The 14471-nt window shown below is 39.7% G+C and overlaps 1 protein-coding gene across 2 annotated transcripts in view; it reads left to right on the top strand.

The window, feature by feature from the left end:
• The window catches only part of LOC110326217 (olfactory receptor 51E2), a 19772-nt gene extending 12869 nt beyond the window's left edge, over positions 1–6903 (top strand). For both annotated transcript variants that reach the window (XM_021204441.1, XM_021204432.1), the window contains 2 exons: positions 1255–1374; positions 4587–6903. In XM_021204441.1, coding sequence (XP_021060100.1) covers positions 4639–5601 — 963 coding nt within the window. In that variant the 5' untranslated portion in view covers positions 1255–1374; positions 4587–4638 and the 3' untranslated portion in view covers positions 5602–6903. The remainder of the gene's footprint in view (positions 1–1254; positions 1375–4586) is intronic.
• Positions 6904–14471: the final 7568 nt, after the last annotated feature.

The raw sequence follows: 14471 nt of genomic DNA, 5'->3' as shown, positions 1-14471 counted from the left end.
GTACCATGCAGTTTTTATCACAATTACTCTGTAGTACAGCTTGAGGTCAGGCATGGTGGTTCTCCCAGAGGTTCTTTTATTGTTGAGAATAGCTTTTGCTATCCTAGGTTTTTTGTTATTCCAGATAACAAAATTTTGCAAATTACCCTTTCTAACTCAGTGAAGAATTGAGTTGGAATGTTGATGGGGGTTGCATTGAATCTGTAGATTGCTTTCGGCAGGATAGCCATTTTTACTATATTAATCCTGCCAATCCATGAGCATGGGAGATCTTTCCATCTTCTGAGATCTTCTTCGATTTCTTTCTTCAGAGATTTGACGTTCTTATCATACAGATCTTTCACTTCCCTAGTTAGAGTCACACCAAGGTATTTTGTATTATTTGTGACTATTGTGAAGGGTGTTGTGTCCCTAATTTCTTTCTCAGCCTGTTTATCCTTTGTGTAGAGAAAGGCCATTGATTTGCCATCTCTGATCCTTCTTCCTGAAACAATTCTCTCCAGATATTTTCATGGATATTACTTCCCTTTCTCTCTCCACCAGGCAGCCTCATTTCCCTCCTTCCTATATTAATGTGTTTCTTATCCTCTTCATTGTTTTCTACTCATGATTATATAGTACTCTATTTAGGTAATATTTTAATTTAATTTTGTTTTTGTCTATCTTATCAAAAAGTATTCTTCATAAGCCTTGGAATTTTCTGTTTCACTTATGAATTGCAGGCTCTTAGCAAACACCTGTTGAATGTGAATTAATAAACAATGCATGACAAGTAATAAACAATTAATAAACAATTCTCTATCTATTATTTTCACTGTAGGATATAGACCAAAAGCCATGTGACTCTATCATATCTGGGACTGTGCTTAAACTTAAAGAGAAGTAGGAGAGAGCTTTGGAGATGGGAATGAACCTACTTTGAGTTATGGGGCTACATTTTAGTGTACCTACAAGTGTCTTAAGCCTGATGTGAACTCTAAGAGTTCAATGATCATTACTATTCATACACTTTTCCTGCTGTGTCTCCAAATGAAGTAATAAGGAAACACTAACCTTGTGGCTGACTGTGGAAATTAGATCAGCTCAGAGGAGTGGGAACACACGTGTTTGTTATCAAGAGACTCATATGTGTCATTGTGGGAATGGTGGCAGGGACCTTGGTCCTTTGAGATTGCTTCCTTAGATATGAAAAGTGGGAAGCCAGTGAGAGAAGTGCACAAGTGGACATGAGCATTTCACTTCTTTGCCTGCCAGATCCCTGGAGCATCAGCTGGTATTCCCAGAGCCTACTGAGTAGCATTATAAAGAGACCTGTTCCAGAAAGTGAAAGCCAGACCCTGCTGCCCTCCTTGAGTAGAACCGCACCATTCCCAGGTGAGTGCTCCCTTACCAAGAGTCTGGCAGCACAAGGATTCTGCCACACTGAGGGTCCGTGAAGACCCCGCACGTTTCATTCTAAGATGAGCCCCAGAGCCTAGCTGATGATTTCTAGAAAGGCGGTGGTATGTAACAGAATTATGTTCAACTATAAAGAATGAAATAATACAATCTACAGAAAAGTGGGTAGAACTGGAGATTATTATGTTAAGCAAAGTAAATGAGACTCAAAATGACAAATGCTCTCATGTGCAGAATCTAAATGTGATGTGTGAGTGTGTGTGTGTGTGTGTGTGTGTGTGTGTGTGTGTGTCGTGTTGAAAGTAGAAAGGGGACCATCAGAGGAGAGGAAAATGATTTTTAAATAAGAAAGACAGAAAAGGGTTATGCATTTTATATGACATGAAACAGAAGGAGAAAATATTTGAGGGTGTTAACAGGACCAGCAAGAGCGTGGTGAGGAGCTGAACAAGAACAACGTACAATAACACATTTCTATTTAAATATCATCATTTTACTTTGCTAACTTTAAAAAAACAAATGTTTAGAGAGCTTAAAGAAGCTTCAATAGCACGTAAAGTAAATCTGCATATCATCTCAGGGGAAAACTGTAACCTTGAAATGTAAATAAAGAAAATATCTAATATAAAAAAATAAAAATAAAAATAAAAGAAAGTGTCAAAAATATTTTTTAAAAAACTGTGGCCACATCAGTTCTCTTTTTAAATTCATTTTTTATGTGCTAAAATTATTTTTTGGCACCTCCAATTAAAATCTACATGAAGATTCAAATTTAAATATTGTAAAAAGCTGTTAAATGTAGAGTTTTTATTAAGTCTGGGGCATGTGTAAATTAATTAATTATATGCTTACTGAAAAGAAAAAAGAAAACTTTAATCTTAACACAGTCTTGTGTTCTAATCCATTAGTACAGTGCATCATTCCATTTGTTAGATACTGTGTTTAATTTCTTTCAGTAATGGTTTGAAGATCACAATGTATACATTTTCTTCTGGTTTTGGCTAAATGCATTATCTTTGATGCTATTGTGAATAAAAAGGGTTTTGGAAGATCAATTTCTGGTACTCCATTATTATTGTTGGCAAAATGTTGACTTAGTAGACTGCTATCATATGCCACAACCTTGCTATTCTGCTGTCTGTATGATTGTTTTGTACAATTTTTTAGGTTATGTAGCCTTTTAAAAAGGAAGTTTTATCTCCTTTAAAATAACACAAAATAGAACAGGAACTAGTTTTGTGCTTCAAGCAAGGCTGTACAGGTGCTCTGCAGAGCAGTGGATTGGGAAAGTGTCTGAGTCTGTGGATGAGACAGGCCTTTAAATATGTCACTGACACAAAAGCCCTTGAGAGTATTAAATGTGACTTTTTGCCTCTTGTTACCCTTCCAATCTGCCATCTTCTCATCTTGTCCCCATTTCTCTAGGGTCCAGTGGCTACGTAACAAGGGTTTTCTCCCAAAAAGTTGTTTAGCTTTTTCCCATACCACATAGAGTCTTTTGTTGGGACATTTGCATTCTTTCCCATGAGTTGTTTATGACAGACACCAAGATTCCAGATAAAAGCTATCTTGCGTCTCACTGAAGAATGCAGTTTTCTCAGACAGCATCACGTAGCAAGGTTTGTAATTCACTGTCAGTGAGAAACTGCTTTTTTTACCTACACAAGCTATAAGGGTGGCAAAAATCAAGATCAGTAATATGGATTCTATAACCACTGAATCCTTAATTTGCTTGTCTTTGCTCATCCTAAATAGGGACAATCTAGTTTTTAAAATCTCTCATTTTATTGTGCCCTAAACTTTCTCCATTAAGGTAAAAGGCATGGACACGCTTTATTAAAGACCTTGGTTAGAAGAGGAATATAATCCTGGGAGAGAGAAACAAGTTAATCTGGATCCCTAGATACAGTCAACAAAGACACCTGCATCTTTACTTCTTCACATCAAAGCTCCTGATGCTGACAGTCAGACTAGGCACTCTGGATGTTAACCAGCTCTGAAAACAGAACATTAGGGAACCGGGCAGGGAAAGGGTTTGATGTGAGAGCTCAGGTGTTTGGGTCAGATGCAAGAGTTAAAACAAAAGAACATTATGCTATACAAAATAAAAAGAAATAACTCCTCAATATGGGTGATTTATTGGCACAGGTTCCTAGAAAAACTCTCAGAATATCATAGTAAAAAATCAGTAATGTCTCTTCCCAAATTAGGCTAGAGAGAGAGAGAGAGAGAGAGAGAGAGAGAGAGAGAGAGAGAGAGAGAGAGAGCGCAAATTCTATTTGGGACAAAAGAAATAATCTTGGAGGTTACTTCCAGGCATAAAGATGGCTGCTGATCAGGAACAAAAAGCTGTCACAGGAAACATGTCTGATAGCTAGGATCTGCTAGAGGTGGTGAATCTTGTCACCGCCTCCCTCTGCAAAAACATTAGAGGGAGCTGCTTGATTTTGCTTTCTGAGTTGCTATTGTGTTTCTCTCTCCCCCTTTGCAAACTTAGAACCAAGGACCTAGAATCCTGAATACTAGAAAAATGTTTTCTAATCTCTCTGTTTTGGAAGATCCTTATTCCCTCTTCTGTCCACCTAATTCTGTTCATGCTTCAAGACAAAAATGTAAAGATCATCTTTCCCAGATGGCTGCTCTGTCTTCGTCATCCCCTGCAGTCAATGAATTCTTTTGCAACCCTTTATCACAGGGCTCTGACATATTTGTTCCTTACCCATCTCATACCCTAGGCAAGCTATGTCAGGTCAGAAGGAATGATTCTCATAGCTGCATCTCACAGGTAGCATTGTGTTTAACTGGTGATGCAAGTAAATGTTTCTGAAATTTGAATTAATAAGTATAAAAAGAGAGGGGGAAGGAGAAAGTGTGAAGAAAGAAAAATAGAAATAAAAATGGTGTCAGTGAAGGATGGGGGCATTAGAGAACAAAGTGGGCGAGAGGGGGAAGGAGGATGTCTTTATCTGAAATGAGAGTGATTTTATGAGAAGGGGAGCACCTAGAATCCAGACAATGGAGATAGGGACAAGAAGAAAATCTCAGAAAATCTGGAGGAAGCCACAGTTTGGAGATAAGTCCTTTTCTCTTGTAGCTTGTGAAGGAGCTGGGGTATGGTCAGAGAAGAAGTGAGAAGGGAGGGAGTGCTGAAACCACTAAGTTCTCTGATTCTGCTCCTGTCCTTACAGGCTGTCAGTGTGGCCCGCTCCCTCTTCCAGTCTGCCCCACTGGGTGTCAGCGATGAGCTCCTGCAACTTCACCCATGCCACCTTCCTGCTTATTGGTATTCCAGGACTGGAGGAAGCTCACTTTTGGTTTGGCTTCCCCCTGCTTTCCATGTACGCTGTAGCACTGTTTGGAAACTGCATTGTGGTCTTCATCGTGAGGACAGAACGGAGCCTGCATGCGCCCATGTACCTTTTTCTCTGCATGCTGGCAGCTATTGATCTGGCTTTGTCCACGTCCACAATGCCCAAGATTCTCGCCCTCTTTTGGTTTGACTCCCGGGAGATTACTTTTGATGCCTGTCTTGCCCAGATGTTTTTCATTCATACTCTCTCAGCAATTGAATCTACTATCCTGCTGGCCATGGCCTTTGATCGGTACGTGGCTATCTGCCACCCACTGCGTCACGCTGCGGTCCTCAACAATACAGTAACAGTCCAAATCGGCATGGTGGCTCTGGTTCGGGGATCCCTATTCTTTTTCCCACTCCCACTACTGATCAAGCGACTGGCCTTCTGTCACTCCAATGTACTCTCCCACTCCTATTGTGTCCACCAAGATGTGATGAAGTTGGCCTATACAGACACATTGCCCAATGTAGTCTACGGTCTAACTGCCATTCTGCTAGTCATGGGTGTAGATGTCATGTTCATCTCCTTGTCCTACTTCCTGATTATACGAACGGTTCTGCAACTGCCTTCCAAGTCCGAGCGAGCTAAGGCATTTGGGACCTGTGTGTCACACATTAGTGTGGTCCTGGCTTTCTATGTACCACTCATTGGTCTGTCAGTGGTGCACCGTTTTGGAAACAGTCTGGATCCCATTGTGCATGTTCTCATGGGGGATGTCTACCTGCTGCTGCCTCCTGTGATCAATCCCATCATCTACGGTGCTAAGACCAAACAGATCAGAACACGGGTGCTGGCTATGTTTAAGATCAGCTGTGACAAGGACATTGAAGCTGGGGGAAACACATGACCCTTACCATTCTATCACCCCTGTCCTATATGGCTTAACATAATAACTTCAACACACCTGCTTAATTCCAATCACCCAAAAGCATACTAGTGCTTTTCCCTGAGTGGGTTAGTGAACTGAAGTATGGTCTTATCTTCATCATGGATATAATGTGAATGTGTCTATTTCAATGAATATTATGTGTTTTAAAGATTCTGCTGTAAAATGAGACCCGCTGATAATACCAAATGAAACAACTTGGATTTGTGATTTAAACTAATTATCGGGTTTGTGATTTGAATGAAATATGTTCAAATTACTAACAATATTTTTATTCCTACTTCCTTTGTAATAAAGCTATTGTTTTGCTGCAATGTTTAACTTCTGAAATGTGGAGCATGAAGCTCACGGTATGGTAGCCAAGGGTGTCCTCGCTCATTTCAATTTTGTTATTCAGTACCCAGGAACATATCTGAGCTCTGAATAGGAAGGCTTATGTGTGTATCGTGTATGCTTAACATGTTCCAGGTCCTGTGATAAGTGCTTTCCCACCTTTCTGTGATCTTGTGCCTTTCCCAGGGGAGATACCACTTTTGCCCACCCCAACATGTGATAGAGGCTTTAATGAGCAAAGAAACTTTCTTGTATGTGCTGTGCCAAGACTTTAAATTAAATTTGACAATTGAATACACTTGCTTTACTACCATGTTATATTGCTTCCTGCTTAACATCTGCCATCTATTTCCTCTGCCTATTACAAATCCTGTTTTCTCTCTGCCGTGTGCTAACATGGATGTCTTGTGTTTGTGGTAAGTGAACCCTGTCCTGGTGGCGGGCACCAAACTGTTCTTCATGATAGAGTAGCTGCTTCCTCTCAGATGAACAGAGGAGGTTTAAATTTTTTAGTCTCTTTCGTATCTTTGTATTGTGTTCTGTGACTGTCAAATCTCTTGAATATATAACAGATGATATTGTCTGAGTCTTGACTTAGGTATCAAACAACATAGTAATTTATCTTTAAATGTTCAGTATTATTTTCACTGTTTTTATGTTCATAAAGTAACATTGGGAGATATGAGTGATCCTCCAGTCCTCTTTACCAACAGTGCAAAGGGCCTGTTGGATATGGTTTGTACAACTATAAAGATGTTGAATGAACTTATGTCATATAGAATATTCCCTTCATATTGAGTGGATGATGAAAAGGTTCTTAGATTAGGTTATTAGTGGTACCTACAAAATAATGTTAATATATTTGATGTACACTTAAAATGTTGAAATTTATGTATCTGCCACAATAAAAAAAATCATTTAAAATGCTGTAAAATATTTTATTATCGAATATATAACATTAATGTGGTAAGAAGAGGTTTGGGTATGTTAGATTAAAAAAATATATTATTAAGGTTTATAAAATAGCTCCAAAAAGATAATACTGGGTATGAAACACCAAAATTTCAGTAGTGTGCAACAGTTACCCTACTAGACCCATGTTACAGCCTTTTAGAGCTCTCATGAAGGCTGGTTGCTACAGTCTCAGGAAGGACTACAAGATGCTTCAATCATTGAACATCACCAGGTAAGTCATGCATTTTCTTGGCATTTTTTTTTCTAATGGATTTATAACGGGCTTCACTTCTAAGACCAAAAGCAGAAATAAAAATCTCCAAGCAAATTTTGTTGTTCTTTCTGTGAATATTGTGTAATAATTTAACAAGATCTTTCTGTTTGGCGTGATAAAATAATAATAATCATGTGACTGAGAGAAAATCATTTGGCATGCTATGATTAACATTTTAATAAACTTGGATGGTACATGGCCTCCAGATATTTGAACATACATTTTTTTCTGGATATATCTATGATGGTGTGTTTTTTCTGATATTAACATTTAAATCAGCAGATTTTGAAAATAAAGAACAAACCGTCCTCCTTAATGTGGATCGCCTTGCTCATTCAGATGGCAGTTGAATAGAACAAAGACCTCCCCTGGGCAAAAAGGAATTCTGTAACACTGTGGTGTTGATTATTCCTTGAACTTCCAGTCTAAAAGCCTGGAAGATTTTGGATTGACAAGCCCCCTCCCTTAATCATGCAAGCCTATTCCCTAATATAAATTTCATTTCTTTTCTTTCCATTATGTCTGACTGTCAGTCTCTCTTTTTATCTATTCACCCATTATCATCTCTGAAATTTATTTTTCTTTTTTTATTTTATATGTATGAATGTTTTGCCTTAATATATGTCTATGTACCACATGTACTGAGTGCCCCCTGTTCCCCTGAGGCAGGTGTTACAGATAGAGTGCATATAAGTGTCTGTTATTCCCAGAGATCTGGAAAAGCAGCCAGTGTTCTTGACTGCTGAGCTCTCTTTTCAGCTCCCATCTAGAGATTCTTATTTAACTAAGATATGAAAAGTTGATACAAAGGGAAAGTGTTCCTGTGAGCAACTAAACTGTGAAGGGAAAGCCAAAACTTGAAATCAAAACCATGAAAAACACCAGCATGTGAAATATACTATATATGTATGTGTGTGTGTGTATATATATATATATATATATATATATATATATATATATATATCCGGTTTCTTCAGCCCATGTGTTACCATACTGATCTTTAGCTGCATGGACTCCCATATTCTAAGGAAGTGACCACTGTACACAACCTCTGCTTTTAAGACCACCAAATGAATAACAGATAAGAACCCACACATTACAAATACAGTTGCATCTATTCTTTTGAAACACTGAATCTTTTGATATGTTCTCCTTAGTTAACACAAGTTAGTGAAACTACCTTTGTGTGACTATAGGTACAATCTGGTAGTCTTTAGCCTATGGTCTTCAGCAAAATCTACAAGCATATGAGAATCACATGTCTTACATAAGAAAAAATTGGTATCTTGAGCTGGGTATGCAATGAACAATCTGAAACACTGCCTGAAGAGCAGTAGAGTCAGGTGTCATTCCAGAAAATAAGAAGAAAGAGCAAAATGAATGATGCAGAAAGTAAAATATTCCATATAGTTATTGCCAAGGTCACTACTATGGATAATAGGTAATAAACTCTACCTTAAAATATGCCTTGGAGAATTGCCTAGACAAATGATGTACTAAGATGCTTAATTATGATGAAACTCCTATGTCATTGAAGACTGACCCTGGTTCTTACAGTGTCTTTCGGAGAAAGCCCTAAAGCAGAAAAGTACCAAGAAATACCTACTTGAGACTGAAAATGGAAGGAATGAAAGTATCTCCCAAACCTACAGGTGAAGATGTGGATTGAGTTAAGGAAAGAAGGTAAAAGTTTGAGAAGCCTGTGAGTTGGGTTTTGTTTGTTTGTTTGTTTTTGCAATGAAAGCACTACTATTTTTGCCTAAGTTTTTTTTTATTAGATATTTTCTTTATTTACATTGATTTACATTTCAAATGCTATCCCGAAAGTTCCCTATACCCTCCCCTTACCCCTGCTCCCCTACCCATCCACTCCCACTTCTTGGCCCTGGGATTCCGCTGTGCTGGGTCATATAAAGTTTACAAGACCAAGGAGCCTCTCTTCCCAATGATGGCTGATTAGGCCATCTTCTGCTACATATGCAGCTAGAGACACAAGCTCAGGGGGTACTGGTTAGTTCATATTGTTGTTCCACCTGCAGGGTTGCAGCCCCTTTCAGCTCCTTGGGTACTTTCTCTAGCTCCTCCATTGGGGGCCCTGTGTTCCATCCAATAGCTGGCTGTGAGCATCCACTTCTGTGTTTGCCAGGCACTGGCATAGCCTCACAAGAGGCCGCTATATCAGGGTCCCTTCAGCAGAATCTTGCTGGCATGTGCATTAGTATCTNNGTTTGGTGGCTGATGATGGGATGGATTCCCGGATGGGGTAGTCTCTGGATAGTCCATCCTTTCATCTTAGCTCTAAATTTTGTCTCTGTACCAATATCCTTTCATGGATATTTTGTTCCTTATTCTAAGGAGGAATGAAGTATCCACACGATGGTCTTCCTTCTTGGTTTTCTTGTGTTTTGCAAAATGTATCTTGCGTATTCTAAGTTTCTGGGCTAATATCCGCTTATCAGTGAGTGTATATCTAGTGACTTCTTTTGTGATTGGGTTACCTCACATTCAAAAGTAGCACTTACTGGAACTTGTTATGACCCTCTACTAAATAGAACCTTACATAATTAAGAGCAATTAAGAGGACCATTTTTCCAAGTAGAAAATAAGGAATTAGTTATGTAAACTTCCCCAAGTCACACAGTGGGGGGAAGGGGAAAGCTGGGCTCCAGACTTGAAGTCAAATCCTTCTGAAGTCCTTCTCTCCTCTTCTACACTTCCTGCACTGCACCTGGGAAGAGGCAGGCACAGATTGACCTATGATATGGTAAAGGATCCTGAGAGACAACTTCTTCCCCGCTTGTTTTAGTTAAGCCATTTCCCCTTTCAGACCTCTGTTTTTTTTTTTTTTTTTTCATCTGAATTATGTGAATGGAATAACACCTGCCTTTCAGACCTAAGTGAGGATTCAGGCACAAGTACAGGCTCATTGGGTTTCAAAGACTCCATGTCTCATCTGGAAGGAAAAAGAATAACAGAATATGATGTCGATCTAACCTGAGGTTACTGGGATAACTCACTCTCTGTGAGGCTACTTTCCCTCATATTTTTTCCAGGGATGACGAACATAGCTGTTGATGATGTAACATACCTTTACTTTATCTAATTCAGTTATGCATGATTAGATCACAAAGAGATACAATAATGCACACAACTTGATGTCAGTCCCCACTCTAGACATTAGCATCATAATCAAAGTCAATACAACAAATGTATCTATCACCAAGAGTTTTGTCCCTGATCCCCTTGTTGTTATTTTCCTGTTGTGGTAATAGCATTTAACATAAAGTCTACCACTGTGATACTTGTAAGTATACATTCTTGTAGGAGGAGTGAGTCAGCATGTTCTGTCTATCGCCCCTCCACCCCTCAGCCACTCTCACACACAATGGCCCATGCATGCACAGCAGACACTTCCTCCTTAAACCCCAGAACCTGCCTGACTCCCAGAGATGAACAAAGACAGAGCATGTGACCACCAGTGCAGCCAACCTGCTAGTGCCAGAGGGGATGTGGGCGGAGGGTATAAAGGCATCCTCTACTATAATAATAAACAAGTCTGCTTCTGCTTCTCACCTGACTCTCAGAATCTGAGCCATTGATTCTGCACCTTCTTAGCCCCTACCCCCAAGGATCATGGAAGGAAGGGGGGGAAGCTGAGGGCTAGGGGAATATATTACAATGTTGTCAATCATAGGCTTTGGAGGTGTTTTGAAAAACTGTACAAGGGTGGAATGGTAACACACATACTATATAATCCCAGCACTTTGGAGATGGAGGACAGAGTAGAGAGACCAAGGTCATCCTCAATTACATAGTGAATATAAAGCCACAGATTACAGGAGAAATTATATCCGAACAAGAGAGAGAGAGAGAGAGAGAGAGAGAGAGAGAGAGAGAGAGAGAGAGAGAGAGAGAACAGAAACAGGACAGAGAGAAAGAACTTTCTACTATTCTATACCATATTATGCTCATGCAGAAAATGACTGTGGTGGTTTGAATACGCTTGGCCCATGAGAAATGCTACTGTTAGGAGATATGGCCTTGTTATAAAGTACATGTGACCTTGTTGAAGGAAGTGAATCACTGTAGGATTGGGCTTAGGTGGGCTCAAGCTCCACCCTTCTACTGGCTGCCTGTGAAAGAATCTCCTTCTGCCTGCTGTTGATTGAAGATGCAGAACTCTCAGCTCCTTCTCCAGCACCATGTCTGCCTGCAAGCTGCCATGCTTCCTGCCATGATGTTAATGGACTGAACCTCTAGCACTGTAAGCTAACCCCAATTAAATGTTTTCTTTATAAGAATTGCCTTGGTCATGTTGTCTCTTCACAGCAATGAAACCCTAACTAGGACAATGACAAAGAAGAGTGTGATGAAAAGCACAAGAACAGCCTTACTGATCCCCACACAAAGGTATTAAAGAGCCATGGGTTGGAATTTGATGGCTCTGAGCTGACACTAGATGGGTAATCTTCCCTAGTTCATGTGGTCTTTTTGGTGAAGGATTGTGATTGAGTAAAATAATCTCTAAATTCCTGCCACATTTTGAAAATGCTGTTCTATTAATATCACTAGAAAGCCTTACAGAACTCCTGGGGGCCCACAATATTATCTCAGGACACTCTGTGGAAGTTGCACTCTGGCCTACATGAGAGGCAGGCCCCCTTCCCTGTGCCTGTACCTGTTCTTTGCCCAAACATGGCATTTCGCAATCTAATCTCCTACACTCTGTTCCTACCAATTATGGCTCTTTCCAAAAAAAATCAAAACTGCTCCCAGAGACAGAATTTTCCACCACAGGAAATATTCAAAGGCTCTCTAAATGGAAAGTGGGCCCAATAGGAAGAACAGCTGCTGTTTGAGTCATCAAGTCAATTCACTCTTTGGACTGGCTCTTTCTTCTTTCCAGAGGTAATGATCATTCTCACCTGGTCGTGCTTTTGTAAGAAGTAGGTTCGATAATCCTTGGTCAACACTTAACATGGTATTCAGTATTTAGTGTGCTCTCAGTAAACACTTGTCACATAACAATGAGAACAGGTAAAAATGTTGACTCATTACAATGAGGTAAAGGAATACAATGGACTTTGAAGCCATGGAAAGCAAAGGTCTGTCTCAGCCCCCTGAGTGTCACTTGGTGATATTAGCCTGAAAGGTTGGAATTTGAAAACAGGACTTGTTGAGGCCATGAGAGGTGGCTGAGAAGTTAAGAGCACTGGCTGCTCTTCCAGAGGACTTCAGTTCAATCATCGTCTCCTACATAGCAACCTACAGCTGTCTATTATTCCAGTGTTCCAGAGATTTTAATGTTCTTTTCTGTCCTCTGCAGAACATAAGCATACATGTAGTGAGTACACAGATAACACTTGTACATACAAAGTATAAAATAAAAAAAATTTTTAATGGACTTGCAAGTTCTCCATCTCTCCTCTGGATCTCACTTCTCCATCTTTCCTCTCAACTCTTTTCCTGACTCCCTCCTCCTTACCACACAAACACTAGCTTGGATGAATGGGAAATGGAGGACAGCACAATGGGTGATGGAGATGGGATTTCAGTGAGATAGAGAGCGACAGATGGGATAGCAGGCCAAATTTCAAAGTTCTCCCAGGAAAATGTAGTTGCGTTTCAAAAGATAGCAAATTAAAGGGAGAGGCAGTAACCACTGCTACAGCTCATTGACACAAATCAGGATCCTGGGACAGTGTTTGTCTTTCCGTTCCCATTACCTGGAAGGGCTTCTGCATCTGGGAAGCCTCGTCAGCTGTTCCTCCTGTGAGAGGCCACTGAAACTGGGACTCTCAAGCAAATGGTCACTGTAGTGAGATTGTCTTTCCCAGCAAACAGGGTCCCCAGGGACAGATAACCATAAAAGTACTGCCCTGTTCCCAGCCATGTTTGTGTTGGCTTGATAGAGCAGGGCACTCTTTTAGGTAGCTAGTCCCTTGAGAGCCATAGCACAAGTTTGCGTTAGGATAGAGAAGCTCACATCTCTCCATGATATCATGTAACCCTCATCTCTGGGCTGTGTTATTTATCCTAATTGGGCTTGTTTAGAAATGAGAGAACATAATGTGTTTATTACTGGAAATAGAGCATTCCCTGGGTTGTCTTTATTATTACCGGGGAAGAAGGCTTACACTTAGTGTACATTTACAACCAGATTTTACCAGCTTCCTATCATATATTTGCAACTCTTTATGACAATAATCACCACCAATTCTTGAAGCTTATGTATAGTTCATATTAATTATATATAAGAATCTATTTCGTTACACTTTAAAGCATATATAAGACACTTTGTATACATCTTTAATGTCATTCAAAGATAAATATTTAGAAATCCTTTATATAGCATCCCATGGCCTGAACCCTAAAAATGTGAAAATTTTATTAGCTTCCTATCACAAATTTGGAATTCTTTCTTACAGTAATCACCAATTCTTGTAGTTCATACATAATTCATAGTAAGCATTCATTCCTCATTTTTTCCTTTTTTAAAAAAATAGGGTATACTAATTATATGTAAGAAGTGTTCATTATCTTTTAAAGCATATGTAACATACACTGTATGCATATTTAATGTCATTCAAAGATAAGCCCTTCATACAGCATCCTAGGGCCTGAAACATGAAAGTTATGAACATTGAGACCACAATATAATAGTCCATAATAAGCTTTTAAGAGTTCAGCAACCACACCAAGGAAAGAGAAAGCAGTTTGGAGGGTGGAAAAACATTCGTGAACAGGTCATAAGGGCTGAGACCAGATTAAAGTTAGGAAAAGCAAATGGAAAAAAGCAGAGGGGCCCTCTGTTCCCATTGCAGTAGCCAAGCTGACACGCTACAAGCATCAATCCATTCCAGTGGCCAGCAAGGAACCTCAGCAAGACTGAGGCAGAGGAAAGAGCAAACTAAACTAAAAATGCAGTGTGGAGTTGCTCACTCGTTAGACAAGAACTGCTAGTTCATACAGAACTCCCTAAACTTTGTCACAGAATACGCTGCCTTGTGGATGGAAGGGGATAGTTTTCCCTCTTGGCTCCTACTGAACAGTAGCTTCAAGTACTGGTAAGCAGTCTTTGCCTGAGTACCCAGTGAATTCCCATGGGCCACTCATGCTGTATCATCAAAGGAGAAGTCAGGAGAAAGCAGGGGATACAGGACACAGGACCTTGGTAAGAGCGAATTAAAGTGACTAAAATCTGCTCAGAACTAGTACCCACAGCAGTGGCTGGAATAAAATTTCAAGTGGCTTAAAAATAAATCAGGAA

Source organism: Mus pahari, chromosome 1 (assembly GCF_900095145.1).
Source record: "Mus pahari chromosome 1, PAHARI_EIJ_v1.1, whole genome shotgun sequence".
NCBI classification, from domain to species: Eukaryota; Metazoa; Chordata; class Mammalia; order Rodentia; family Muridae; genus Mus; species Mus pahari.
This window is presented reverse-complemented; position numbering and strand designations above follow the sequence as displayed.